Raw genomic sequence first — 27,948 nt, forward strand, 5'->3', positions numbered from 1 at the left:
CCCGGCCGCCCGGGACACGTCGCGCCAGGACCGCGCCGCGCCCGCACCGCGGGACCCCAGGTAGCGGCGTGGCGGGAACGGCTCGTGGGGAGGGGGCGCGGGGGGGGCGTCGCGCGGCGGCCGCCATTACGTGACGGGGGCCGTTGGCGGCCCGGCTTCGCGCGGGGGTCGCGTTGTCCCCCGGGTTTGGGGAGACGCCACCTGTCAGCGACCTGCTGCTTTAAAAAATAAACCTTCCATCATCTGTGGGGCATGGGCATGGTTGGGTTTTCCAAAGCTTGCTGGTGTGCGTCCAGTCACCCAGCCCATCGCTGCTGCTGGGGATGGCAGCCTGCCGCCGTGCTGCCCTTTTGTCAGAGCCAAGTGTCCAAATAAATTCTTTTCCCCCCAGTTGAAGTCTTACCATTATTATTTTTTTCCCTCTTGAGCAGTACCTTCTGTTTTACCCTCAAGCTCAATCTAGACTCTACTCAATAGACCAGGTTTTAATGCTCTGAGAATGCTTCAGGCGCGACCATCACAGAATATTTAGATCATCCTTAAGTGCTGTCGATAATGGGATTGATTCCTCTTCAGTTAGTCGATCCCTGCCTTTATTTACCATTAAGAAATGGAGAAACTGGATGTGTTTTGGCAGCAAAGTGGCTGCAGGATTCTGAATGGTCTGGGCAGACGCGTTATTTATGAAGCTGGAGGTACTCCTGGCTTGCACGGAGCTTCTGCAGTGCTTCTTAGCTCCTGCTTGCTTTTAGGCAGCATGAACGCAGTCCAATGGTTAAGGTGCTTACAAGAGCAGAGGGAAATAGGTTTTGTTTGTTTTTGTAATCTCCCTGCCGCGAGAAGTACTGCATACATCCTGGTGAAAACAGAAGCTTTTAAAATCTTTACCGTGGTGGGGAAAGAAAAAAAAAAAAAAAAAAGGCAGCACATGGTCTTCGTAGCATTGCCATAATACTATATATGTGCATATATATATATATATATTGTTTTGTTTTTTTTTTTTAGAGAGGTGGTTTTAGGTTGGACAACGTGAAGTGGCTGTATTAGCAATGACAGAACACTACTATCAGGGCACTATCAAAGGCAAAAGCTGACTTTAAAAATATTTGCTGTTTTTGGGTGCATCAGCTGGCGTTTTTCTGTTTCTGAGAGTTTGCTACCAAAATGTTATCTCAACGCAGTTATTGTTGTTTGTTAAAGTTTAAGGACAACACACGGTTGCTCCTTTTTTGTTGTTGTTGCGTTGTGTTTTTTTTAAGGGTGTAGATCACTCAGACATATTTCTGTGACCTATCAGTAGGGAACTGAATGAAGATACCTTTCAGAAACATAAAATGTTTCTGAATAGGACTTCATTTACTTTTCTGTCAGTGATATAGCACGGGTGGACCTAAGCCTACCATCCTTAAACCTAAGCATTTGTCTAAGAGATTATTGCGATATTGTCTGTCAGGAGAACTGCTGTCATGGCTAACATAGGAGTGCAGATATGATTTATAGTATGTAAAATGCAACCAGGCCCATTTCCTTTTGTTCTAAACCAGGTTTCGTTTGCTTTATTTATTTTTTTAACCTAAATGCATTACAGAATATGAAGAAATCAGGCCTGTAAAACTCGTTTTTTCACTCTGTAAAAGCATGTGAATACATTTTGGTGAGCTATAGGAAGACCTGAGCGCATGGCTTGACAGTCCTGCACAACACCTCAAATTTTACATCGGCTGCTGACGAGTAGAGATGCTGAGTTCTGAGGGATCCTTCTGCTATGAGCCAGGAGGCCCCTGAAAATTCATATTTGGATATGAGATGTTTCACGTTCCACTGCTACAGTTAACGTTTCAAAACACTGCCCAGATAAGTTATGAAAGCTATGTATGTCTCCCTAACCGCTTCTCAGCCTGTTTACAATGAGACTTTTATACTTTCCTTTCCTTTTTTTTTATTGTGTGACAGTTCCACGTGCATGGAAGGAAAAAAACATGTTTCATAAATAGAAAAATGTGACTGCAAAACCACAAAAACAGGCAGTGGAGAGTTGAAGTCATGCTTGTAAAATGCTTTTTGGCTTCATGTTGCAACTTGATCAGATGACCAGTTCGTTGCAATCTGTCAGTGTTTCTATTTATCTATTGTTATCTTACGATTATTTTTGGTTTGACAGATCTTAAGTTTCCTTTTCCTCTTTGTAACTATGTACATATTTTAGTTTACCAGGAAATTTCACCTTGATATGAGAACTGAAGATGGATCCAGAAGAGCAGGAGTTACTTGGCGATTATAGATACAGAAATTATTCTTCAGCAATTGAGAAAGCTTTGAGAAACTTTGAATCATCAAGTGAATGGGCAGATCTTATATCTTCCCTTGGCAAACTCAACAAGGTATGGTGTTACAGGAATCTTTTTTCATTGATTTATTGTCTTTGTATTGTTATTAAATTTTCTGTAACTTACAGTACATAGCAAAATTGAAAAATCATTCAAGAAATACTCTTTCATATAGGAAGGGGTAATGGAAGCCACTGAATCAGAATCTTTTATATGAATATGAGAAAATCTGGTAAAATCAGCATAGGTTTCATTTGAATGGTGTTTGTTTCCTTTATACAGTTTAAGCCTAATTTAGATTTTACCTTAAAAAAATCTTCAGGATGTTGGTTAAATTAGAGCAGTCTAGAGCAGATAAGTAATGCTTTATGTAGGACAAAAGCTCAAAGATTTTAGCATAGCTTCTGAGTCAAAATTCATATTTAAAGATCATGCTTAGTTGACTACATCATTGTATTTGGGGAAATAACTGATTTGCTGGTGCATTTTGTATGACCATGGAAAATATGGCTGGATACAGGGAGAAAGAAAAAGACTTGTACAGGAAAACACCTAGGAAGTGTGTCTTCTCTTGCCAAGGAATGAGGTGTATGTTATTTGTGTCCCATTTGGTCTATTTTAACATAACGCTTGTCGTGAGTGTACATGGAGCAAGAGTAGTTGCGTCATCAAGTAAACAGGGATGGGAGGAGACAACTTGCAGAATTCATAAGGCAGCATCTATTGTTAGAACAGATGCCCCACATGATTTTGCTGTTGTTGCTAAACCTTAATTTTACAGTTTTCAAAGGGGAGGAGAGTTCAAATCGAAGGTTTTTTAAAGGGCAAGCCAAGTTCTTCCCTCTTTGTGGAGAGAAGCTGGATTTGCTGTCAATAGGAGTAATGTTTCTGCCTTCACTGTTTCTGCCTTCACTCTGTGATTCCCGCTGAGGGCAATAAGGAGAGATAAAGGCCTTCAGAATGCTTCTCTGGAAAGGGAAAATCAGACTTAGGGTTAGAGATTACATACCTAAGTCAAGAATTCGGCTTCGACCTTTTATCATGACTTAGGTAAATACACTGCAACTGATTAACACCGATCCAAAACTCTTATGCAGGTACAGAATTGCCAAAACACATAGCAGCACAGCAGAAGCCAAGCAAGAAGGCTTTTAGCTGTTACATCAGTCCATCTGCTGTGGTATTTTGTGGACTTAATCGTCTTAGGAGCATAAGAGTTGGTAGAGCAATCAGCCCCAGTGTTCATCTGCTTCTGCCTGTTATCTGAAAATAGGGATGACAACAGATAAGTCAGGGGAATGTGCCACCAGAAGGAAGATTGTGAAATAAGGCGTCGATAGCTATTCTCTTAAATTCTATGATTGCTTGATCTATTATGATCTAAAACATAAATATTGTTGGTGAGTTCTGTTTGTAGAGGGTTCTAACGTAAAGAGCCTAATTTCATCTGCAGTTGGTTTCTTATAACCCAAAAATGAATGAGCAGTGAGAAAGTGGGGAGGAGGAAGTAGACTATCATTATTTTAGTGATAAAAATGTCTTTAAAAACATTTTTTAACGCTGCACGTGAACCTGGGTGTCAGTAACCGGAGAGCAGTGATGCCTATTGCTAAGCAAACATGAAAATGGAAACCGAGAGAGTGAAGAGGAGTAAGTCGAGGAGTTCTGGGAGGACTTTTCATGCTTTTATAAGCATAAGCTTTATAAGGATATTTGTATTGCCGACTTTAATTGTGGGTGTTTTTGCTTATGTACTTGTAATATTTTCTGAGGCTTTTTCTCCTATAGGTAGGCTTCAACAGTTACTTTGTACTATTGAGTCTCACAAGCAGACACCCACATCCTCACTTACTGCCATAGAAGTTCAGTAGAATCACTCTTTCAGTGCAAGGGCTGGAGGAATCAGTGCGATCTCTTCCTACTTAAAGGTGAGGGTAAAGAACGGAGGGAGCAGATCCAGATGCTTTTGGCCGTGACTAAAAAAGTGATCTTGGAGCTCCTGATGCCGTTACTTTCAGTGAACAGAGACAGCCGTGGTACTGTTTTCTATTACCTATTTAGCCTTGCCTACTAAGGTTAAACTAAAGGTTCTTTTCGCAGCTTCTCTGTTGCTTCTCTCAATCAAAATTCTGTTTCATGGTGACTTTTAGAACCACAGAAGCAGCAGAGAAACTGGTCAGCTTCAGTCTGAATGATCAGCCAGAGCGGTCAGTTCGTAGATCTCTCAAAAGATTGTGTTTTGCCATTTGAGAGAGATGAACCTTATCTAACTTTGTCTATCTCTGCTGTGGACAGCTTTACTTTGAATCATTGGCAGGCAGGGGGAGAAAGAAAGGTTTTTAGTTAGTTGTGACTCACCTCTTGCTCTTTAAAGTAGGCCAGATGAGTCCTGTCCTAAAACTGCCTGTGTTCCTCACTGACTCTATAGGGAGCCTGAGGTGAATTACTGCAGTTTTGCGCGTGTTTTTTAGCTGACCTAGACATTTAGGGTTATATCAGGTGAATCTCCCCTGCAGCATTTGAACAGAATTGCAGGTACCAAGTGTGAGCCTGAATGAAAGTCGGAGGGAAACTTCTTTTAACAAAAGCTAGCATTGGTGAAAGTTGCTATCTTACTTAAGCTACACTCTGAGCTTGTAGGGGAGAGATTTTTGGTTTTAAATTTGTATAGTGTGTGTTATCCCACATTATGGTGATGAGTCCTATCTCTAGTTACATAAACAACTCCTTTAGTAGCTGCAGCCTAAGCTACTTCATGCTTCAAGAGTGGGGTTATTCTCTTCTCATTACTGTTCATGGATACAGCTTCAAACTATTCTTTTATTATTATTTTTGCAAATTTGCATATGTTTGGAAAACACTGTTTTGTGGTTAAGGTTTTCAGATCTTCAGCACAGATTGCTGCATCCACAATTGTTTTAGAGCTAAATGGGATTGTGCTGTTGTGGATTTTGCTGGCTTGTTCCAATGTTGTAATAGGATACAACTGTGTACAGCTCTGCAAAATCTCTTTGATAGAAGAAATTTCTAGGGCTTTTCTTTCTTTTTCCCTAACCTAGAAATAGGTGGTAGCTCAACATATGCAGGCCTGCCTGTGAAAGAGATGCTTTTAATTTTTATTATTATTATTTTTAATATCCAAAATGCTTGTAGCTCTATTCCGAATTCAAACAGAGTAGAGGGAAAGGGGGAAGAAACTACAAAAACCATTGCTGCTACACAAGTGTTATTTCAGTAGTAACATTTAATCCTACAATACGTCTGTTCTTGAGGGGAGGGAAGAAAAGGATTCTTCTGAAATGCAGAGCCTGTGAGCACAGCCATTAATTATACCAGTTACTTCATATGAGGAGTGTGACTGCCGTGCCTTTATGACAGCCGTTGGCTGAGCTGCAAACACGAGCACCACTTGCCTTCTGTTGAAGACGAGCCTTGTATCTTCAAGAAAGGAAGCTTTGCCTTGTAATAGCTTTATGAAACTTCACACCCAGCGCACAAACACAGTGTGCGGGACTGGGGATATGTCTTTTTTTTTCTTCTTTTGATATAACTCCAGCTCCCAGTTTAGTTTCCTCACTACAGTCTTTGAACTTCACACTGCTATTTTAGTAGAAGCTGGAGCTCTGTTTAGATTTTTTTTTTTTTCATACTTACTTGGAATATGGATCAGTGGAAAATGGAATCATAGGCTCTCCTTTATCCCCTCCCAACTAGTGTTGACTTAAGAGTATCTCCTGATTGAAGATAATCTTACAGATGGATGTACATGCTGCATTTTTCTAGAATTCTAGTTAGGTGAATAGAAATATTTACTTGATTTGCTTATTTATTTTATGTCTAGACAAATTGAGCAAACTGATCTCTAGTGGTTCTATAAAGCAGTGCAGGTTTTCTTAAAACAGTAAACGTGGATACAAAAATACTCCTGTTTGTGTATGTGTGCCTGCGTTTGTTTAGTGCTTTAGGTCATGTGTATACACTGTCACAAAGAGTAAATAGTCTTTCCTTTCTATCCTTTATATCTCATGTTCAAAGAAACTATAAGCATGCTTATGCATTAGAAAATCTTATGTGTGCATAATATATTCTCTGGTCAGCCATAAAGAAAAAGAACCTTGAAAAAGTTGCAATCTGGATATGCACATGGACACAAGTAATTGTTTTGTATGTCTCATTCTGTTCAGTACGCCAGGAAAAAAATCCTTATTTTAAAAGCCAGTGGGAGGTCAAATGCTTCTTGGTTTTCTGGGATTGTTGGTTTCTCACTGATCTATGAAAACCAAACCCTGTGATGATCTTACTTTGTGTGGAGTGCTTGCTGACAGTCCAGGCTTCTCCAGCCAACTCTTAGTAGGAGTGCCAGTGACATTTAACACTTCTGCCATCATAACTGCTAACGTGGAAGGCAGTTGGAGAAAAGGAGAAAAAAGTGGGTGGGCTTCAGCCCATATGTAGCTGAATACCATCAAATCAAGCTCACAAGAATCGAAAGAATGGGTGAATGGTACACGTCAGTTCCCAAGCCCGTGAGGAGAGCTGTCCATCTGCTGTTTTCTACCTAGATAATATTAAATTTTGCCTGGTAGAATATTAAGATGGTATTTGTTCGATCTTAAGGTCGGGGAGAAAATATTTACCACTAGCATATTTTTTGTAATTACCTTATTTTGTATATACAGAGGGTGTGGGCAAATATATACCAACCAATATAAACAGAATGTTTCAAAGTCCAGCTTTCAACCTGGTTTTGAAGTTGCTGCAAGACAACAACATATTAAGTATTCTTTTCTCCCTCTCAAGTATGAAGATAATTCCACAAATATAACTTGTTTCAATTTCATGTGTGAAATTCTGCTGTATTCTTCAATTCTAGTTTTTAATACCTATTAAAATGCAGATCTCCTTGTGGAGAAGAAGGGAAATGAATTGGCTCCAAATGGCATTTGTACTGTATGTATTTCAGAGTGGTGTGACGTTTCTTTCTGTTTTACTGTAGTTACAGACTCACAGCCTTTCTCTTCTTGAATGAAGTGTATTTACTAGAAATTCTTCCCTAACGACTGGTCTCTCAGCATAGGCAGGGCGGCAAATGGGAGATAAAATGCAATGGTAGTGTCGTGGATTCTAACTTCTCATGGCCATCTACTGCAAAGTCTTAAATGATACACTGCACACACTTGTAAATATGATGGGTTCTGTCTCTTACTGCTGATACTCATATACTCATGCTGATACTCATCTTACTGATATGAGTATTCAGGATTCAGTGTTCAAATGAATGCTGTGGTCATTGCTGAACTATTTTTTTAATTGAGTTTAATTGAGTTTAGCTTATTTGTCCATTGGTTTTTCAAAACCTTTTTTCAGGCATGGTAGATGAACATCGAGTTTAAAGCAGCTGCACAGAATAAAACTGTGGCTTACCCTTTGGGAGAGTCAAGAGTTTGCCTAATCCTCAAAACATCCCAAATGCCGACCTGCAGTAAAACACTTGTTTGCCTTAGCAGATGGTGATCAAAGGCTGAAGTAGCATTTACTTGCTACCTCTTTATTTAATCATCTCTTTCTCAATTGCAGAAGCACATTTAATTACCCTGCTGAAATGCATGCATCGTTTGAGGAAAAGTGTAATCTTTCCAAAGAGAAGTGATACAGCTTGTTTTTCCTGAGACCTGGCCTGTCTGCAATACTTAATTATTTCCTATCCTGAAGTTTTTTTTACTTATACATCTGTACAGTGGCTATAGTTACTAAAGCTTACTGAATATAGCCACACAGGATTATAAGTAACATCAAAGATGCTATTGTCCCATCTAACCATGCCTGCATTGGTGGAAGGGTTGTTTATTTCAGCTATAAGTGAAATGTTGATTTATGAGGAAAGACGGTTATTTAATTCTTATGTTATTGCCAGACTCTTGTCACTTCCCCACTATTATTGGAGGTAGGGTAAGGGAACACTGTCCCTGTCCCCTCATTTGACTTCCAGTTCCAGTTTCTAGGGACAGCAAGACCAGACTTTTCTCTGTTATTCATGACTAATTTATATGGAAACTCAATTGCTGGTTAAGTGTAACAAACTGCATTTATGGGAGAAAACTCTTGAATATGTTATTTAGTTCTCAGTTTGCTAATAGAAAACCTTTGAAATACATTTATATTATATATCATCTTTAACGTTACAGCTGTTCATTCTAATCTCCTTTCTGCCACAGGCTCTTCAGAGTAACCTGAAGTATTCTCTGTTGCCAAGGCGTCTGATCATCAGTAAAAGATTATCTCAGTGTTTGCATCCAGCACTACCTAGTGGAGTACATTTAAAGGCACTAGAAACTTATGAAATAATCTTTAAAATAATTGGGACAAAATGGCTTGCCAAGGACTTATTCTTGTACAGGTAAGCTTCTCTTTAAAGGCTTATGCATTTCACAGCCTCTTTTAATTGACTAAATTAAATTTTTATTCTTTTTTTTTTTTTTTTTTTTAAATAGCTCTGGTTTGTTTCCTCTTCTGGCAAATGCAGCAATGTCAGTGAGGCCTGTTCTTCTTGGTTTATATGAGAAATATTTTCTTCCTCTCCAAAAGTCCCTCCTGCCTGGTCTTCAAGCCTTTGTAATTGGACTGCTGCCTGGACTGGAAGAAGGGTCAGAAATTTATGACAGGTGAGAACTAACATTAATTTAAAAGTAATACACAGTGTTTTGCTTTCTTAGGTAATTCTCAAGGAATTTCTTTTGGTTATCAATGTAAAGAGGTTTGATAAAGGGCTTCTAAGGGTCGAAGAATGAGGAGTCCTTGAAAGATGCAATGAATAGCATTAAAAACCCTTTCCCCTTCTGTTTTCATGTCAGGAGGAGGAAAGGACAGAAGAGGAAAAGGAGGGTTAAAAATAGATGTGTTGAGAGAAGAGAATGAAAAAGCATTTTTAAAAACTCTTCCAAACTCCTGAATAATTAACCTGACTCTCCAAACCACTGCTCTGTGGGAAATTCTATTTAAATGTTGTAACATGAGAGAGCAGCTGAATTGTATCTTCTTTTCAGTCTTCCTATAGCAGATACTTACCCTCAGGTTCTGAAAACATAAGCAACCCTTCCAGGATCTGTTGAGGAAAAAATAATCTCACTTATTCCCAGGTGCCCCTGGCAGTAATGACAATGACATTTGGTATGATAAAGTCAGGATCAATAAGCGTGCTGAGAAGAGCACCCATTTGTGTAATGGTTTTATTTCAGTTACAGGAGCTGTTTTGTAAGATCTTATAAGAGTTCAACTACTGTAGGTTTCATTCAGATATTTCTTTGCTTAAACAGTCACTAAACATTGCATTTGTTTATGTTTATGTGCAATGTCACTAAACATTGCACTTCCTTCTGTGTTTCCAATCTGGATGTGTTGGCTGCTCTCTGCCCTTTTTGAATGGTAAACTACATACACCAAGGTTGATAAAACAGTTCTACATCTAATACTTCCTCTTAGAAACAATTGTTAAACTGAAGACTTGTATCAGTCACTGGAGCAGCTAAGAATAGATGGCATGTGTTCTCAGCTTGGTGAATAGCATTCAGTTGGCAACTCCAGATCTGTGGACACGTGTATACCTCTTATACATCTGCTGTAGAAAGATAAATTTTAGTATGTGCTTTTTGTCAGGCAGGCTTATGAGACACAGTGATGATACATAGTTTTCCTCATTCCAATAGCACTGGTTGTTGAGGACGTGGGAAGAAAGGGAATCTGCTGGAACTAAATTTTCTATCCATCTCGAGCCTTTAAAAGAGTTTCAGCTCATTTTGAAACTGACATTATGAATTAGTACTAATACATCTCCTGCTGTTCCTAAAAGTGGTAGAAGTACTAGCTCAGGTTGTGCTTCAGACTAGACACTTCCCTTCTAATGCTTAAACATACACACATACATGGAAAAGAAAAAATGGCTTGAAGGCTACTTTTTATAAAGAAATGGGTAGAGGTTTGGGATGACTTTTTGTTTTTCCTCTTCTGTACTGGACTTCTCCCTTTTCACTTCTACATTCCTCATGTGAGATTTCGACACCAGAGTACTGACACAGTTGCCAAAGCAGAGAATGTGCCTTTTAGTCATAGGACCTCTGACATGATTGCCATTCAGTGTACCAGTTCTATGTGCAATAACTGACAGTGTCACTTTATCTCATGTTTTTGTTCATTCAAGACTTAAAAGTTGAGCCCATCGATTTGTAAGCATGAATATATGGGATATCTTCCAGTTTCCAGGCTGATAAAATTGGCTTTCCAAGTCTACCGTTAGCTTAAAGTATTTCCAGTTCAGCATTACATACGTTAAATATTGTGCAATCAGAGCTGCTGCCATAATTTCTTCAGAGCTTACTGTTTGCAGATGATTACTGTAGAAGTTTCCAAAGTATGCAGAGAAACTTTGTTTCAGTGAGTAGCACAGTGACAAAGTATTTGAGGCTAGCATTTTTGTTTGTTTGTTTTTTGTTCATTCAATCAGATGCTGGCCATCTTCATGTAAAACGCGCAATACTGATAATACAAAGAGGATGAAAATAAATAAATGTTGTGACCTAGAATACTAGCTTTGTGTAGAATTGCCTTTGTGTGGTATAAAACTGTACTAACAAATCTGTTACTTCGTGTCAAATATATTTCTGTACAGAACAGATGCTTTGCTTGTGAAGCTCTCCTTATTAATGGGCAAAGAAGTTTTCTATGGAGCACTCTGGGGCAGCGTTCTGGTCAGCCCGTCCATCAGGCTGCCTGCTTCTCTTTTTGTTGTCAGTCATATCAACAGAGAGCTGTCCGGTAAACAGCAGAAGTACATGCTTGGCACTGATTATAAGCTCACAGTAAGTTCATCACGCTCCTTGTGGAACAGTCTTATCTACCAAAATGCCAGCATACTAGCAGGTTGTGCCTTCTCTGTGTTGTATTAGAATGACACACTCTTAAGAGTCAGAGAAAAAAGGCTGAAAGGTCTACACTTCAGAATTGCTTGATACGATTTCTTCATGTGAACATTGTGTCTGAAATGTACCTGAGAATCTCCCATACAGATTTTGTTTACTCTGCAGAATGCAAATCTACTGAAGTTTCTGTACTTTTTGATAATCAGTACTGTATAAGGCCTTAAAAGACTGACTCTGTTTCAAATCAGAAGATAAATGTACTACATTACATATAAAGATACATCTACTTGTTCTGAATTATATCTGAGGCAAAATTCTGAATACCTTATATACAATTTATAATGTGGATTTCTCAAGTGTTTACAATCTAGAAGACAATTCTGAAATTTAGTATCTTTTTATTCAGTAAAATAGAAAACTTCAATAGCTAGTAATTTATTTTCATGATACAATTACTATAATGCTACCTTATGTAATTAATACCTGCATTTTGTGAGACTGGTAGCTAGTGATACCACATTGTGACATTCTGTATTGTTCCAAAACCAAGTATTTTGTAAGCATTAATAATATTTTGACAACATTCCACAAAACGCTTCTTGGGGTATGGGAAGTAAATGTGTACTGTATCCTCTTATTTAAAACAATATTGTTCAATATTTGTAAATAAGATTTGTAAAAAAAAAAAAATGTTTTTGCTTTATTTTTCTTCTTGTGGTTATTTGCAGTGATTGTACATTAAATACTATCATGAAGTAAAACACCATTGTGCTTTCTTTTCCTTTTACAGATGAAGTCTTTGTGCGTATCAGTACTGGATTCAAATGTTCTTGTGCAAAGAAACACTCTGGAAGTGATTCTCTTCTTCTTCCCATTTTATACAGCTTTGGTAAGAAGACTATTTTAATATTGTCACATGTGCATTTTGTGCAGAAAAGTATCTTCTTTGGAACCAATCCAGCTGTTATTACCAAATGGCTGAATTTTGTCTGACTTTCTAAATCAGTAAACAGATTTTGCAGTTTTTTGCTCCTCTGTCAATTTTAATAGGAGCAGAGAGACCTCTGTTACTCAGACCCCTTACAGCTAACTCAGTTTTACATCATCAGACTGCTTCAAATGAAGCTGTGCTTTGACGGTGAAAGTTGGGATAACTGGAAGGTGTTTGAAGTATTCAGGCCTGAGAAGCTGCACAGAGAAAAAATGAGCATTTGGGTTTGTCTGTACTAAAGTAAGATACTTCTGTGAAAGGCGAGAAAAACAAATGCTGCTTAAAACATTAGCTATTCCCCATCGTTTCCTAACTCACCTAGTAGTATAGTCAGTATTTTGAAGGTACCAAGTAATTTTAAGTCTTAAGAAATAACATAATGAAGTCTTCAGTATTTTTAGCTTAACCATGGCTCTGTGCTATAAATATGAAAGTGGTCACACAACTGTCAGATTCCCTTTCCTGAATTTTTTAGTATACAAAATACTGTGTTGTTGATGTTTTTTTCCAAAAACACTAATCTTACCAATTTAAAAAGCAGCAACAACAATGACACCTCATTACAACTTTGACTTGTTTCAGTGTTCATAAACAGCTAAGCTATCTTTATTTTTCATCCTAGGACTGTGATGAAAGCGCTGTTCTGCTGCGCAGGTCTGATTTAGTCCATATTCTGTCAGCAGCTACACAGACATTGCTGAGGAGAGACATGTCACTCAACAGAAGATTATACGCATGGTTGCTAGGTACTGCACAATATACTGCACTATTTAGTGTTCTCAATACCTAAGAAAACTGTTTGGATGGTTAAAATGTAACATGCAATTTCAGCAGCTAATGGAAGATGATAAAATAAAATGTTGTTTAGCTTCCATTTATGAAGTACCTGTTTGCCAAATGAATGCTTGGTTTTATTGAACAGATTTTCTCTTCAGAGTTGAATTCATTTCACTGCCCTGAATCACCGGGTATCTGATGAGTTATTTCTGGCCCCTTCCACAGTTCACTCAGGAGTAGTTCGGTGCTCTGCGGAGTAGGGTACTATTTTAAACTAGTCTATTAAAGATTCCTTTGTAGGCTTAATTGTCAAAGAAGGAGTTGTGAAAGAGCTGTTGCTTCTCCTCCTTTTAAATGCCAGAGGTGACTAAAAGTGTTACGACGAGTTCTAGCTGTGTAGTTAGTTGCTTGATGGCTGCCCTTGATGACCCATGTCTGGACCTGACTTTGGTTTTGATTTTAAGTTCAAAGTTCAGTATAGCACATTTGGATGCCTCAAACTGTGTTATGGGGGCTCTCCTTGGGCAGCACATGAGTTGCTTTCAAGCAAAATGTTAAAATTACAAATGTAAAAAATGCAGTGTTAATTTCAGTACTTGTATAGACGATATGTGTGTAGTGTTCTGTGGTGTATGTAGTTGACTGTAATGCAGTGTTTCTCTGTACCTGTGATGCCTCTGTTTATCTTGTAGGCTCTGATATTAAAGGGGGTACTTTCGCTCCAGACTCAACATCTTCTGAAGACCATGCTATTTATTTTTTTGGAAAATACTCTAAAGATCTTTTAGTTGAGGTTGGTGGTCAGTCTATACAGATATTTTTTTGACCTTTTTAATTTTCAAACTGTGTTTAAAATTGTTAGCTGTGCCACCTGGCTTGTCCTTCAAAGCTTTCTAACTCTGAATATAGCGTCCTCTTAGTGGTTACATTTTCGTCTATCTGAGTGCTTGCTGTGCTTTATTTGTCCCAATATTATATGTCCTTACAAATACAAATGGAATCTAATGAAACCAAAGGGTAGCATCTTTGATGAACTACCTGAATTATTTAAACGTGCTTCCCTGAATAAGATCAGATCTTGAGTGTTCATGATTGGAAGATGTCATTGATTTGTCTACCCTATAGGGAAAACTGAAATTCGACCGTAGTTGGTGCTGTACAAAATCAAACTTAGGAAGACTTCAGCGCTTAATAAAATGGTAATCTCTCTTCTACATATAATGTTGTGATGTTTTCTTTTTCCTAGAGTTTGGCTGAAATTTTACATCAGAAATTCTCAGAGTCTGATACAGAGGAACAGCATCAAGCCTATTTGAAACCTTTCCGCATCCTAATCAGTCTCCTTGATAAACCTGAAATAGGTAATGTTACTTGTCATGTCCGTCCTGACTGCTAAAATCTGTTACGAGTTGGTGTTCATCAGCTTTGGAAGTAGGACTCCAGACAACACCCTGCAGAATTCTTCTGAATTTTGAGTTTGTGTGTGTTGTGCATTACTGTGCAGGGGGACTGTCTTACTTGCCTTTGAACTGGTTCAGAACAGTGCTCTGGAGCAAGCACCCTTCAGGTTATCTCTGGCTTTTCTGCAGAGCACTGCACTGTGTAGCCTGGAAGTATTGTAACAAGAACTTTCTGCTGTGCCCAGAACTGCAATCTGAGGGTCCAGTCTAAAAGAACTGCTTCTGCCCTAACCTCAATATTCTGCTCCATTTGTTCCTTGGAGCTTAATCTTTCAAGTTTGATCCATTGGGCATCTTTTTTTTTTTTTTTTTTCTTCCCCCCCCCTCTCCCCCCCCCCCCCATCTTATAAGAAGGTTTCTACTTAGAAAACTACCAGTACTGTTTCTGGTTTTCCCTGGACTTGTTTCCAGTGCTTGGCTCTGCTTGTGGGCCTTGCTATAGACTTGCATCACTCTGGTGTTGATGTTGTTTTTCCAGACGCTGTAGGCTGCAACTTCATGGTGCTACACCTGCCAAAATGGGCAGTGCCATTTACCTGCAGCTGCTCCACCTGGAAATAACCTGTTAGGGGTGTGGGGAGGTGGGGGTGTACCTGCTGTGGGAGGTACAGTCTGAGACTTCATGACTGAGCTATGAAGCATTTCCTTCTCTTCCCTGCCTGTCACATGTTGGTGCTGTTGTGTACAAGAAGCTCCCTGAGGGTGAGGCCCTGCCAGCCCGCCCTTTAAAGGGCAACTTCTCTTTTCTGTGTCAAAAAAAAAAATAATCTTAAAAGGACTAGACAGATTTTAGGGTTGCATAGGATTTTGTAAGAACCATGTACAGATAAATCTTTGCAATTATATTATGTGAATCTGATGGGTTATACGTTTTATTTTGCTGACAGTGTTAAACCGAACCACAAATATGGATTATTTTGCTGAACTACGTTATACAGCAATATTCTTTCTCTTTTGATCAGCACACGAATAATTTCTTGAACCTTAAGCCAGTATGACTTTCACTTGCTTTTGAAATGGTTTTAGCAATACAACTTTATTTTTTAAAAGTAGCAGTAGAAAATATAACAAGAATCTTTGACTTTTTCTGCTACTCTTAGTGATGTATCTTCCTTTTTTTCCCCTGTAGAAACACTCATTGGAATGGATTAAATATATATTTTTAAATTCAGTATTTGGGGTGTTGTGCATGTTTATTGTTTATACACAATTTCAGATAAAACAAAGAAGTACTGGCCATGAAAATCAGATGTGGTTGACAGTACACATCTAACTTGAACTTCCACAAGTACATATCTTTTTTTATTTTTTTCAGATTTTGTTCCTCAAAATTTAATCAAGGCTACTATGATAAATGTGTAGTGGGAAATCTGCTTATTTTCTCATAGATACAGGCATGGTGATTATTCTTGGTATGTGAATTGCAGGTTTATGGTGTGATTATGCCCGCTTACAATTACTGCAGTGTAGGTGTCTTACTGAACTGTCTTAAGTGTAGTGCGGCATCAGTGCTATTTCTTCACAGATATTACTTTTAAAAGTTCATAAAAATGAAACACCAGAGTGGTATAAACTAAAGTTTAGAAACAAAAACCACCACCACCACTAAAAAAATAAGTAGTTAAGTTCATTTTAACTGAGATGTTTCAAAAATTGTGACATTTTAAAAAGCCACATAAACATTTTCCTCATACTTCAGGAGTCTTGGTATTTTTGTTGTTGTTGTTAATGTTTTTGTTGTTGTTGTTGTTTTGGTCTAGTAACCACTAATTTAAATTTAAGTGAACTTTTAACTGAACTGCCTGGCACAATTACGGGATACTTTTTTCTTTCGATTGTAGGGCCACAGGTTGTTGGGGATCTGTTCCTTGAAGTTATTAGAGCCTTTTATTCCTACTGCAAAGATGCTCTTGGTTCTGATCTCAAACTCAGCTACAATCAAAGTGGCAACGTACTTGCAAGGTACAACTACAAGTTTGCAATTATGAACTGAAATCATACCATATATACTAAGCCAACTTCCTTTAAATAAGTTAATGATATTACTTAAGTTAATATTATTGTATAAAAGACCAGATTTCTTATGACTTTCCAGGTGTTTTACACACATAGGTGATTTCTCTTCGATTAGCACAGAAAAAAATGGAGTACACTGCATGGCATTGGTGTTGATTAAATAAGGTTTGATTTCTTTCATCTTGGAGAAAGATACTCAAAATTTAGACATTCCAGTTTGATGTAGCTCTTGATTTAAAGCAATCATTTTTTTGTAGATCGCAGAGTAAGGAGGAAAAAAGTTTTTAGAATGCATTAGCTACTATATAACATGCATGCTCTTCAAATCCTCACTGACATCTTTTTATTTTTTTTCCATTTTCTTTCTCCTTTTACACAGTGCAATCAAAGAGAACAAAAATGCTTCGGAAATTGTCAAAACAGTCAATTTGCTGATCACATCCTTAAGCACAGATTTCCTTTGGGATTACATGACCAAATGTTTTGAAGACTGTTTCAGGTGTTTGTTATTAAACAATAACATCCCTCTCCATCCCCCAAAAATGCTGCTTAACAGATATCTATATAAGATCATAAAGAAAGTTTATCAAAATAAATTTTGGTAGGGCCTTAATATATGTTAGCATGCAACATAAATATCTGTCTCATTCTAAAATAATTTAGAAATTCAATCAAGTAATCAATTGCATGAAAAAATAACCTGGAAGAAAATAACAACAAAAGAAGTGATGTTTAAAAATGGCAGATGAGGGTGGGAAAGACTTAAGAGGGGAGGTGGACAGGGAAGATAGTTTCTTTGTCTTCACTGGAAGAACAATGTTTTTGAGGAAGAAAAAACCTTTTGTTTCCTTTTAAATGTAAGACATTAAGTTATACTTAAATTAATAAGATAGTCTATAGAGATTTGATCTGAAAATTAGAAGCACTTTAGCATCTCACATACAAGCTGCCATTTAGGTGGTTTTAACAGAATGTTTTATGCTGCTGTATTAGAAGTCCCAGGTCAGTATTTTGTACTTATTTTGCTGAACCTATTTTACTGTAACAAGAATTTTGATATGAAAAGAGTTTACAAAATGAAGTTTCTCTCCATGCCAGAAACAAATCTACAAAGATGAGATACCCTCTGGAAAATGTTAGTACTCCTCCTACAATTTCAGAGCTCTGTACACTATTGGTGTTTCTTCTTGACGTGATTCCTTTGGTAAGTCAAACTTGCAGTTAACTACTTAAACATCTTTAGATACTTGAAAACAAATAATTTGTATTGTGACTACATAAAATGGAAATAAGCAAATGAGCAGGCCTGTGTGTATGCATGACATGTCCTGCAAAGTATAGCTGCATGTGCTTTTATATGGCTATCCTTGCTATTGCCTAGCAAAATGAAAATTGTTTTCCTTTTCAAATATGGTGATTCTTTGAAAGGAATGAAAATGTGTATTTTTTTTTTGTTTGTTCTTGGGTAAATCATTTGCTGGGACTTTGTCTCTTAGTAGCTTACTGATTATCCTAAAACATTTGGGGAATTATTTGGTTTTTATCATATAGAATAAAAGAAGAAAGAATAGCACCAAATCAAATTTTTACAGTTTAACTATTCGTGAACCAATGTTATCAATGATTAACTAGTGCTGCTACACAGCTGAATAATTATATCTGATAACTATTTTAAACAATTCTTATTTATTTTAGGAACTCTACTCTGAAGTGCAGACTCAGTATCTTCCCCAGATGCTCAGTTATATGGTGCAATCTCTCTCAGAAAACATGGAAGTATTAAGTTTACCTGAACTCACTCATGCCTTAAGGACCTGTTTTAAGGTGCTTAGCAAAGTACAAATGCCCCCTTCCTATTTGGACGTTGAGACAGGCAGTGGAAATGGGGTAGGTATTTCTCCAGTACTTATAGACATTACAGTTAATAGTGACAAACCTTATTTTTAAATGCTAATTCTCTAAATGTCAATGATAAATGCAGCAGTAAAGATTTTCAAAGCTTATCTCCTTTTGCCCCTTTAAGAGCTGCTCAGTGTCCTATAAATCATATTGGGCATCCATTTCTGACTTGTTTGAATTACTTGTGAGGATGAAGGAGTCTTGTCTGAAACTGGGGCTATAATCCAACCTCTTGAGAAGAACGTGATCTTAACCATTTGAAAAGGCACACGGCGTCATGCAGTTCTTAAGAGTTGCCAGGTCAAGCCCAGCATTACAGCTGGTTGGGTCCGTAAGGCTTTAAACTGATATTTTAGTTTAACACAATGTGGTATTATTTGGGTGCAGGAGACCATGACAGCGAACAAGGAATAGATGGCATGAAGCAGTCACACAAGCACAGCCTGGCAAAGTTTTGCAGTAGAACAAAGAAATGCATCTGGCTGGAAATAATCAGATATAAGTAATACTGTTCCAGTGATTAATTGTTTTTAAGGAAACATTTCTATTTGCCAAGTATTTGTAGACATGGATCTGTTGATGTTTGATGAGTCAAGGATTGTGAGGTCTACATAAACATTTGTTACATTTTAAATGCTATTGAATTGGACTGCTTATTGGTGCTGATTTTATGAAAGTAATCTGCATCCAGAAATTGCAGTTACTATTTCTTTTTTTTTCCTTCCATTGCTGTTTCTATTTGCTTGCCACAGTTCACATACTTCAAAATGATCTACGTAGTGCCACATTAACCATGTTACTGTTTCTGTTTTAGAGCCCAGTGAAAAGGGACAGTGGGGATGTAACCTTGGAGACCAAGTCAGTGCTGCAGGAAGAGGATGAGACTCCGTTCCCTCCCCTGAAGTCAGAAGACAGCGGCATTGGTCTAAGCACTTCTTCCCCAGAGCTCTCTCAGCACTTAGGAGTGCCAACTGTGACCCTTGAGAGAGATGATGTCTGGAAAAAAGGGGGGAGCATGCAGAAGACTTTGCACTGCATCCAAGAGCTGCTTGCCAAGTTTGCCAGTAAATACATTTTTGGGGTGCAGTTTCAAGAAGCAAGTAATGAAAGCATCTCAGCAATGAATCTGGAGGGAAAAGAGAAAAAAGAAAATGGCTACAGATTACCTGAAAGTGCTAGCAAGAAAAAGAGTGCATGGGAAGCAAAGCAAATGACTGTACCTCAGTTTAAACAAATACTTTCAGACTTGTTCTCAGTTCGAGGATCACCGTTCAAGAACAAGAGTTCCCATCTTCTTTCTTCTGAACACAACTCTGGTAATAAAAAAGAAAAGGAAGAAGAGTGGGACTTAGAGCAAGTGATGCTTGTCTTGGGACCCCTTAGAAGTGACTGCAAGGAAGCTTTCGCTGCAGCTTGTCACCTGTTGTTGGATTGTACCACATTCCCAGTCTACCTTTCAGAGGAGGAGATGGAACAGCTGTATCTCTCTTTGTTTCAGATTCCTGGTAAGAAAAGATTCCTATGCTGGACAAAAACTTGCATATCTGAGAGTGCAAATAACAGCGTGAGCTCACTTACTTGCAAGAGTTGTGACTGGTAGTAACACCGTTTGACAGGGCTGAATGCAAGTTGCTTGTGAATTTGAGAGTTACCACATCTGTATGTGTTCTGTGTCTTGGAGCTGAGGGACGGTTTTTCTCAAGCTTTTTAAATGCATGTTCTTGTGAAAGCTCTCACTACTAAACTTGTAGCAGAAGGGCTGAAAAGGTCTTGTGGCCTGGAGAGTTTGTGGCAGGGTTCAGGAGTTTCAACAACCCCCCCCCCCCCCCCAAAAAAAAAAGAGAGGGAGAGAGAAGTGTTAGAGGCAGGCAGAGTAGATGGAAAGCTGGAGCTCCAAACCATAACAGAAGCAAGCAGAACAGTCCTTTCCCTTACCCTCAAAGTTGAAAGGAATTTGATTCAAGCTAACATATAAGAATAGTCTTGTATAATTGGAGGGCCTGTTTGTGCTGGGAGTTTTCATTAGTTTTAGCAGCAGCAATTACTGGCCTGATGGCTTATTGACAAGATGGGCTTGTAGTGAATGGTGAGGTGGAAAACTGGAACTTTGGGTTCTCCACCTCATTAAAAATTTCTGCTGTCTTCCTGGCAAAGTAGTGGTATGCTTATCATCTGCATGGGTGAGCTGTCTGCTTGACATGGACACTTCCATGTATTTTCAGTGCTTTCCACATGGTCAGCAAGGTACTTAGAAGATTTGTTTTCATAATTACGTTTCTTTGGAATATTGTGCTAGGATTATCGATCATTTTCAAAGTAATTTTCAACTGTACAGCCTGGAGAATAGAGTAAGGTTTAAAGGCAGAAGGAGAGAACCTATAATAAAAGGTCTGGGTTGAATGCAATGCGGGACAGGTGTTCATTTTTTCATAGTGGTAAAACAGTTAAAATATTTGGCTTTGTAGCCAGAGGTAGGAATTCATACTTGAGACTGTCTCCAGTCAAGTCCTAATAAAACTTTATCTGATTATTCACTTAGGAGAGGCAAAAGTGACTTGACCTGTTGTTAGCCATATCAATTCCTCGTGTACTTTACGGTTGCTAAAATGTTAAGCCTCAATGCTACTGCAGAGAGCATCCCTGGAGCAGCAGGCTTCTGTTGTTAGTTTTGAAAGTGACAGCTGAAAAACAGCAGCTGTAAAACTATTTGGGAGTAAACAAACTGGAAAGCAGAAATTTTTTTAGCTAGTGGGTCACAGAGATCCTGTGAGAGCTTTCTGCTGGAGAAGCAGGGGAAAGGGTATAGTTTGCTTTGAAACAAGCTCTTCACAGTTGGATTTGAGCAATCGTCTTTGTCTGTGGGCCCCGTGAGCTTGATTGAAGAATTCTTGGAAATATGACCACGACATTTAGAGTATTCAAACCTTTTTTTTCTTGCTTATCTTCCGAGGGGGTTGCGATGCCAGCTTCCCTCTGTGGCTGAAGTCCTTAATGACAGTATGCTGCTGTGTGAACGACTGCTACGTTCAGAACGTGTCCATCTTCACGCTGCTGGAGGTGATCAACCATTCCCAGTCACTGGCGCTTGTGATAGAAGACAGAATGAAGCGATACAAAGTCTCTGGGCACAACCCCTTCCTTGGAAAGCTGCAGATGGTCACACTTCCTCCCATTGCTCCTGGAGTTCTGAAGATCATCTCGGAGAAAACAGATTTCTACCAGGTATCAATATTCTTTTTTCTTTATTGCCCAACTACACTCTACGTCCAGGGATGGGGTGGGGAAGGAAACATTGATATGAATGTTTGGGGCAGTATATTTATGTTGCAATGACACTACTGGTGTTTTTTTTGTTGTTGTTTGTTTGTTTTTGTTTGTTTGTTTTTGTTGTTGTTTTTTGTTTGCTTGTTTTTTTTTGTTTGTTTTTTTTTTGTTTTTTTGCTTCCATAAGCGTTTTAAAGCAATTTAATTCATATTCATGTACTTCGCAACAGGATGTTCAAAAGTGACAGGTTATTTTTGAATGGGTTTTTCGTTTCTGTGCCCAGATTCTAAGGGTGGAGGCAGTTGATTTCTGACTTGAAGGGCTAGTTTTCCTTAGCCTAAACACTAGGCTTTGGAGACCTTTGATACCACTCAGAGACATTTTTGGTAAGAGGCAATATTAGTAGGTGAACGATAACAAGAACGTGCCCTTCTCCTTGTTTTCAGTATATCTATTTCAAAGATGCTTTCCTTATCCTGATCATTTATTGATATGAGGGTTGGTTCCAGGCTCTTACTGTTAATTACTGTGCTTACAGCTGCTGTGCCTGACACACGTATAATCTGTAATGTTTTGACCCAGAAAATAGAAGCAGAAGGTGCTTTCCTCAGCTTGTGGTGCACGTCCCTTTGAATTACCTATCCTGTAACACCGGGTTAGGAATGTTGCATTCCTTTAGGTTCGAGTGTGTAACCTCAATTCTTGCTCTTTGCTAAACTAAGATTTGGAAATCCTTTTCAGTAATGGAGTACTTTTATGCAATAGAAAGCTTTAAAGTCAGTGAAGAAATGATGTTGTTAATATTATTTTATTTATTGTTGTTACTGTACCCTAGAGAGTAGCCTGTGTGCTCTGGAATCAGTTGAACAAAGAGACCCGGGAACATCATATTGCCTGTGTGGAACTGTTCTACAGGCTGCATTGCTTGGCACCATCAGCAAATATCTGTGAAGACATTATATGCCATGCGCTTTTGGATCATGATAAGGTAGGTTCTGTGCTCACTGAAGCCCCATCATCACTTGAGACAGAGTTGTTCCAATGCTTCCCAGACTATTTCTGGTCCCTTCCATCCCAGCTCTTTGCTTCCGTGGTCCCTCTGTTTCTCAGGAGTCCAGCAGACTCCCTGTTCACTCCACTGCGACTCCCTGGGACTGATTCATCATGAGACTACAGCTAAATCTAACCCCCAGATGCAAGCTGTATCAGTCAATGCTGGAGCATTTTTTGTTTTGGCCCAACTAATGTAGCATCTGAAAGCTTGCATTTTTTGTCCTTATTTCCAAAATGACCCAGCTACACGACTAAGTCTCAGATCATTTTGTGTTGTGTTGATTTTTTTCTAAACTTCATATTTGAACCAAACTTTTTTTTAACATGTAGGTATGTGCCAGCAAAATCTTGACCCTTTAGTATTTAGTTCTTATATTAAGTAAGCTGTGTTTAAACTAAGTCAGTTCTTAATTACTTTACTCATCTAGTTTAATGACAAAACAGTTCTTTAATAGTCTAGAATTCATTTGTGAGAAGCGTCTTGCACAACAAAACTTACAACAACGTTCTTGAGTGTTGTTTTCATACCTTCTCACTTGCAATTTTGAAACTTAAATTTGGAGATCTTTTTAAAACCTTTTAAACAAAATTGCCAATTCTAAACACTAACTGATATAGCAATGCATTCTTATTTGTCATCTAGCTTTCAAACCTCCCTAGCACCAAATATAGTCTAAATGTGTTTACACATTAGAGTCCTGAAATACATTTCTGGTGTATTGGCAGATCTTTCTTTTTCTTCTGCAAACACTGTGGCTGTTAAGTTTTGGTTGTGCATTTGTGGATATATGGCATTTGATTTTAGCCTATTGTAAAATGAACACGTGCTCTCAAACTACCTGAGAAGGATTAGTGTTTGTCTACAGAACATATTATTTTGCTAAAAGTTTAAAAATCTCTAAAACTTTACTTAGAGATAAATGCTGCAAAAAAATAACATATCTGTCTTGTTTCCTTAAAAAGGGGACAAGGCTGGAAGCACTGTTCAGATTTTCTGTCATGTGGCATCTGACCAGAGAGATCCAAGGCAGCAGAGTAACTTCTCACAATCGGTCCTTTGATAGGTATTTTCCATTTTCACTGGTTTGGACTAATGTTTATGCTTTGTTCTGTTCTTTTTTCTGGGCTGGAAAAAACGCTTGCTGTAGAGACATGCAAGCAAAAGAAAGATCTTCACTTGCACTATTGCTTGTGCTCAATATGCATGGTGCGCTGAAGAGTGCTTTTACGTTCTTGTATGGAGGAAGTTTTTGTAAAAATAGAACAAGCTTTATGTATGAAGAGTAACTTCAGGCAGACAAGTTCCTGCTTAGCAGACACTTTTTCTCTTGCAGTGGGTTAGACTTTTTCCAAACAAAATAGAACCAACACAAAGAAAAAAATGTTATTTTCGTTTTGAGTGACTTCGTATTTATGAGATCATAACTTTTATACAAAAATGGAGACAAAAGTAGTAAAAGTCTTTCTCAATATATATGTGAAAGAACTTTAAAGCATGCTTTTCTTCTACAGTGTGAAAATATGTATGGCCTTGCTTCTGCAATTGCATGTGTAGTAGAAGAAAAAATGTGCATGATCAAGCTGTTGGTAGCAGAGATGAGCTATTGGCTGACACTTGCTTGAACATGCGCTAAACCTGTTCCCTGCCACTACTTTGTTGTTTGCATTAATTTTTTTAGGGATTTCAATTGTTCTTATTCGTTCTGGTTTCTCTGTTCAGGTCTCTGTTTGTGGTACTGGACAGTCTCAATTGTTCAGATGGCGCAATTGGTGCTGCAGCACAGGGCTGGCTGATCCGTGCTCTCTCACTTAATGATGTTGCACGGATTCTTGAACCAGTCCTGCTGCTGCTGCTTCATCCAAAGACACAACGCACGTCCATCCACTACATCAAACAGAAAAATTCAGCAGGTAACACTGTTCTTGGGCTGAAACTGTAAGTGTTGGCGTAGCATTACATACTCCTGAACACCTACAGAAGGTGGTCTCTGAACTGTGATGGCATCCTATTACTGAATAATAATAATAATAACTGGCCTCAGTTCTGTAGGTTCCTCCTCATCCAAGTACCTCTGGGGATGCCTAAAGCAGAGTTCATGAGTAAGTCATGCTAGTTCAAGGCCTAATGACACTTTCTGTTAGAGTGGCTGCTCCTACACTGTTGGTTTAGATTGCTTCTTGCTTTGCTCTGCGATCTTGTCCCACACTTCTCGTTGCCATTCCCACATGATCCACACTGCATGTGCATTCACTGTTCACAGGATGCCTTCTCAAGCAAAAGTAAGTCTGCAGCCAAATGGAATTCAGGAGCAGTTTGGTGACTGCATCAGTCCAGGGACTATTCCAGTAGGCAGGATGGACAGGCAAACCTTACTTTCTGCCCAGTCTCACCCTAGCAGACCAAGCACCCTCGTGCCAGATTTCTTTATTCAGATTACGTCTCTTGTTATTGATTCCCCTGGCATCATGCTAACATAATCAGACAGGTTGTGAAGCACACCTTGCTGTTTTGGGCGCACACACACACAACCCTAATTCTGCCAACTTCTGAAGATTAAACTGTCTTTGTCCAAAGATCATCCATCTTGATTCAAGAGGAGAGTTGACCCCTTGAGGTATACAGCTTGAGGTATCCCACAGCTAGAATGTAGAAGCAAAGAGAGGGTTTTGCAGTTGAGGATCACCACCGGCCACCAAAATTCAGGAATATGCCAGGGAGTCTTTATCTTGAGTGACTAAATTTGACAGTTAGGAGATGTTCATCTTAAGATCTATGAGAGCCATTATGAACCACATATGATCCTGTGACATGTGGAACAGACAACTAGTGTGACAGAAAACTCTGGGGAGTAGGTGGAGAACACTGAGATGTAAGTGCGGACTCAGGGTTTGCTCCAAGCATGGAGTCTCTGAAGGCTGGCAGTCTATTCAGCTGTGGGATTGCTGGGAGCAGTGCGGATATGAGATGTCCTGCATTATATAGCCCAAGTCAAGGTTCTTTCCTGGAGCAGATCAGGAAGATAGCATAGAAGTGTCCAGTACTTTCTTCAAAACGAAACTTCTGTGTCATCTGTCTCTTTCATTACTGTTAACCTAGCTGTCTGCTTGCATAATTGTTTTTCTGTCTGGATTGGTAAGTAATTAGATGGCAGACACTTATAGCATCCAAAGGGAGTTGTTCAATAGATGCTATACAAACACAGAGCTAATATATCCCTTCCTTGTTCCACAGCATGAAAACAAGGAAAACATTAGCTCTTAAAAAATAACAACAATAACTTCAGTTCTTAACCTTCTAATTTCCTTGATCTCAACAAACATTTTATGCTCAGAAAGCATAAAAAAGATTGTCACAACTAGGGAATCGTAGCATAAGAGGAAACAACATATGCTTAGGGTTTTGATCCTCTTGCACTTAGAGTAGGTTAGTACTGCTCTACCACTTTAAAAAAAAAAAATCTTACCTCAAAAAAAAATATTTTTTTTTCTCATTGCAATTAATAGACTATTTTAAATCTTTTTATTATTTCTTACAATGATTTATTCCATGTAGAGGATATTTGTATAATGGCCCATTATATACTCTTCTTGATTTTTTTTTTCCAGAAGATATGCATGTTTGGCTTCACAAGAAAAAGGCCTCATTGAAAGAGTCTGGTGTCTCTGAGAGCAATTCTGAGGAAAACCTTCCATTGAGCCAGTTTACCACTGTGGATAGAGAAGCAATTTGGGCAGAAGTGGAAAAAGATCCAGAGAAGTCAGAGTTAAAAACTGAACAGTTTGGATTGCAAGAGGCATCACTTACAGTAACTTCACAAGAGGTGCACAGTGACCAAGACAATAGTGAGCACACAGAATCAGCAGACACCAGCACAGGCCGTGACAGTGAAAATACATCTTCTTTTTCTCCTTCTCTGGAGCTGCAGGAACTGAGCAATGAGGACAATGACGGTGCTGCAGCTGATGGCAAAGAGGCCACAAACCATGCAGGTTCCTTCCATGCATCCCTTCCTGAAAGCTCCAAGTCTAGTATAGCGCTAAACCTTGTGCGTGCTGACTCCGAGAGGACTCAAGCATCCGAATCTCTGTCAAGCGATGAAGAGCTGGACTTGGAGCTCCAGGAAATTACCAACTCTAAGTTGCTCAAGCAGCAGAAGGAAAAACAAGAGATGATTGAGGCTCTGTTCAAACATATGCTGTTATATTTGCAACCTTATGATTCCAAGAGGGTATTATATGCTTTTTCTGTTCTGGAGGCAGTGCTTAAAACAAACCCTAAGGAATTTATTGAAGCTGTAGCTAGCACTAGCATGGATACCAGTTCCACAGCACATTTGAATCTTATTTACAACCTCTTAGCTCGCCATCAGGAGGCTTTAGTAGGGCAGAGTTTTTATGGCAAGCTTCAGACTCAGTCCCCAACCATGTGTCCCCATTCTCTTCTAATAGAATTGCTCACTTACCTCTGTCTCAGTTTCCTGCGCTCGTACTATCCATGCTACTTGAAGGTTACACACAGAGACGTGCTTGGCAACAGAGACGTTCAGGTAAAAAGCGTGGAGGTCTTGATTAGAATGATGACCCAGCTGGCTACCATGGCAAAGGCAGCAGAGAGTAAGAATGTAGAGTTCATACGCAACTTACTTGGAAGATGCAAAATTCAGGAGTTTGTTCTTCTTTCTTTGTCTGCATCTATGTACACAAGTCAGAAGCGGTACGAACTGCTTATGGCAGATGGAGTTCATAATGTGCCTGAAGAAGATCTTTTTGAAGAGAGCCTAATCAATTTTGGACATGATCAAATATGGAGCGAACACCCGCTCCAGATTGAGTTGCTGAAGCTGTTGCAAGTACTGATTATCTTGGAGCACCATCTTGGACAGACTCAGGAGGAGCAGGAGAATCAACCAGACCTCTCCAAGGAATGGCAGCAGGCTCTTAATTTCCAGCAGGCTATCGGTGCGATGCAGTATGTCTATCCACACCCAATAACTTCACAGGGATTATTCGTCTCTGCTGTTGTTAGAGGTTTGCAACCAGAGTATGGCTATGGGATGCATCCCACTTGGGTAGGCTTGGTCACATCTTCCCTGCCCTATTTTGGAAAGTCTTTAGGCTGGACTGTGGCACCATTTGTTGTACAGATATGTAAAAACCTGGATGAGCTTGTCAAGCAGTATGAAAACGAAGCTGTGAAGACATCCATGAAAACATCTGCAAGGTAGGAGTCGGCAGTGTGGGACTTATT

General features: G+C 38.9%; 1 protein-coding gene across 3 annotated transcripts in view; it reads left to right on the forward strand.

Annotated features, from left to right (window-relative positions):
* DOP1B (DOP1 leucine zipper like protein B) overlaps window positions 1–27,948 on the forward strand; it is a 44,094-nt gene continuing 16,146 nt past the window's right edge. The window contains exons 1-19 of one of the 3 annotated variants that reach the window (XM_032196607.1): window positions 1–60; window positions 2,207–2,381; window positions 8,543–8,724; window positions 8,819–8,989; window positions 10,990–11,179; window positions 12,030–12,128; window positions 12,853–12,976; window positions 13,700–13,800; window positions 14,254–14,368; window positions 16,309–16,429; window positions 16,863–16,982; window positions 17,582–17,687; window positions 18,179–18,370; window positions 19,197–19,887; window positions 21,333–21,604; window positions 22,483–22,635; window positions 23,664–23,764; window positions 24,421–24,611; window positions 26,307–27,921. In XM_032196607.1, the coding sequence (XP_032052498.1) occupies window positions 2,244–2,381; window positions 8,543–8,724; window positions 8,819–8,989; window positions 10,990–11,179; window positions 12,030–12,128; window positions 12,853–12,976; window positions 13,700–13,800; window positions 14,254–14,368; window positions 16,309–16,429; window positions 16,863–16,982; window positions 17,582–17,687; window positions 18,179–18,370; window positions 19,197–19,887; window positions 21,333–21,604; window positions 22,483–22,635; window positions 23,664–23,764; window positions 24,421–24,611; window positions 26,307–27,921 (4,682 nt within the window). In that variant the 5' untranslated portion in view covers window positions 1–60; window positions 2,207–2,243. The remainder of the gene's footprint in view (window positions 61–2,206; window positions 2,382–8,542; window positions 8,725–8,818; window positions 8,990–10,989; window positions 11,180–12,029; window positions 12,129–12,852; window positions 12,977–13,699; window positions 13,801–14,253; window positions 14,369–16,308; window positions 16,430–16,862; window positions 16,983–17,581; window positions 17,688–18,178; window positions 18,371–19,196; window positions 19,888–21,332; window positions 21,605–22,482; window positions 22,636–23,663; window positions 23,765–24,420; window positions 24,612–26,306; window positions 27,922–27,948) is intronic. The other 2 variants (XM_032198272.1, XM_032197429.1) reach the window with 2 other exon arrangements.

This window comes from Aythya fuligula, chromosome 1 (genome assembly GCF_009819795.1).
Source record: "Aythya fuligula isolate bAytFul2 chromosome 1, bAytFul2.pri, whole genome shotgun sequence".
In the NCBI taxonomy this organism is placed as follows: domain Eukaryota; kingdom Metazoa; phylum Chordata; class Aves; order Anseriformes; family Anatidae; genus Aythya; species Aythya fuligula.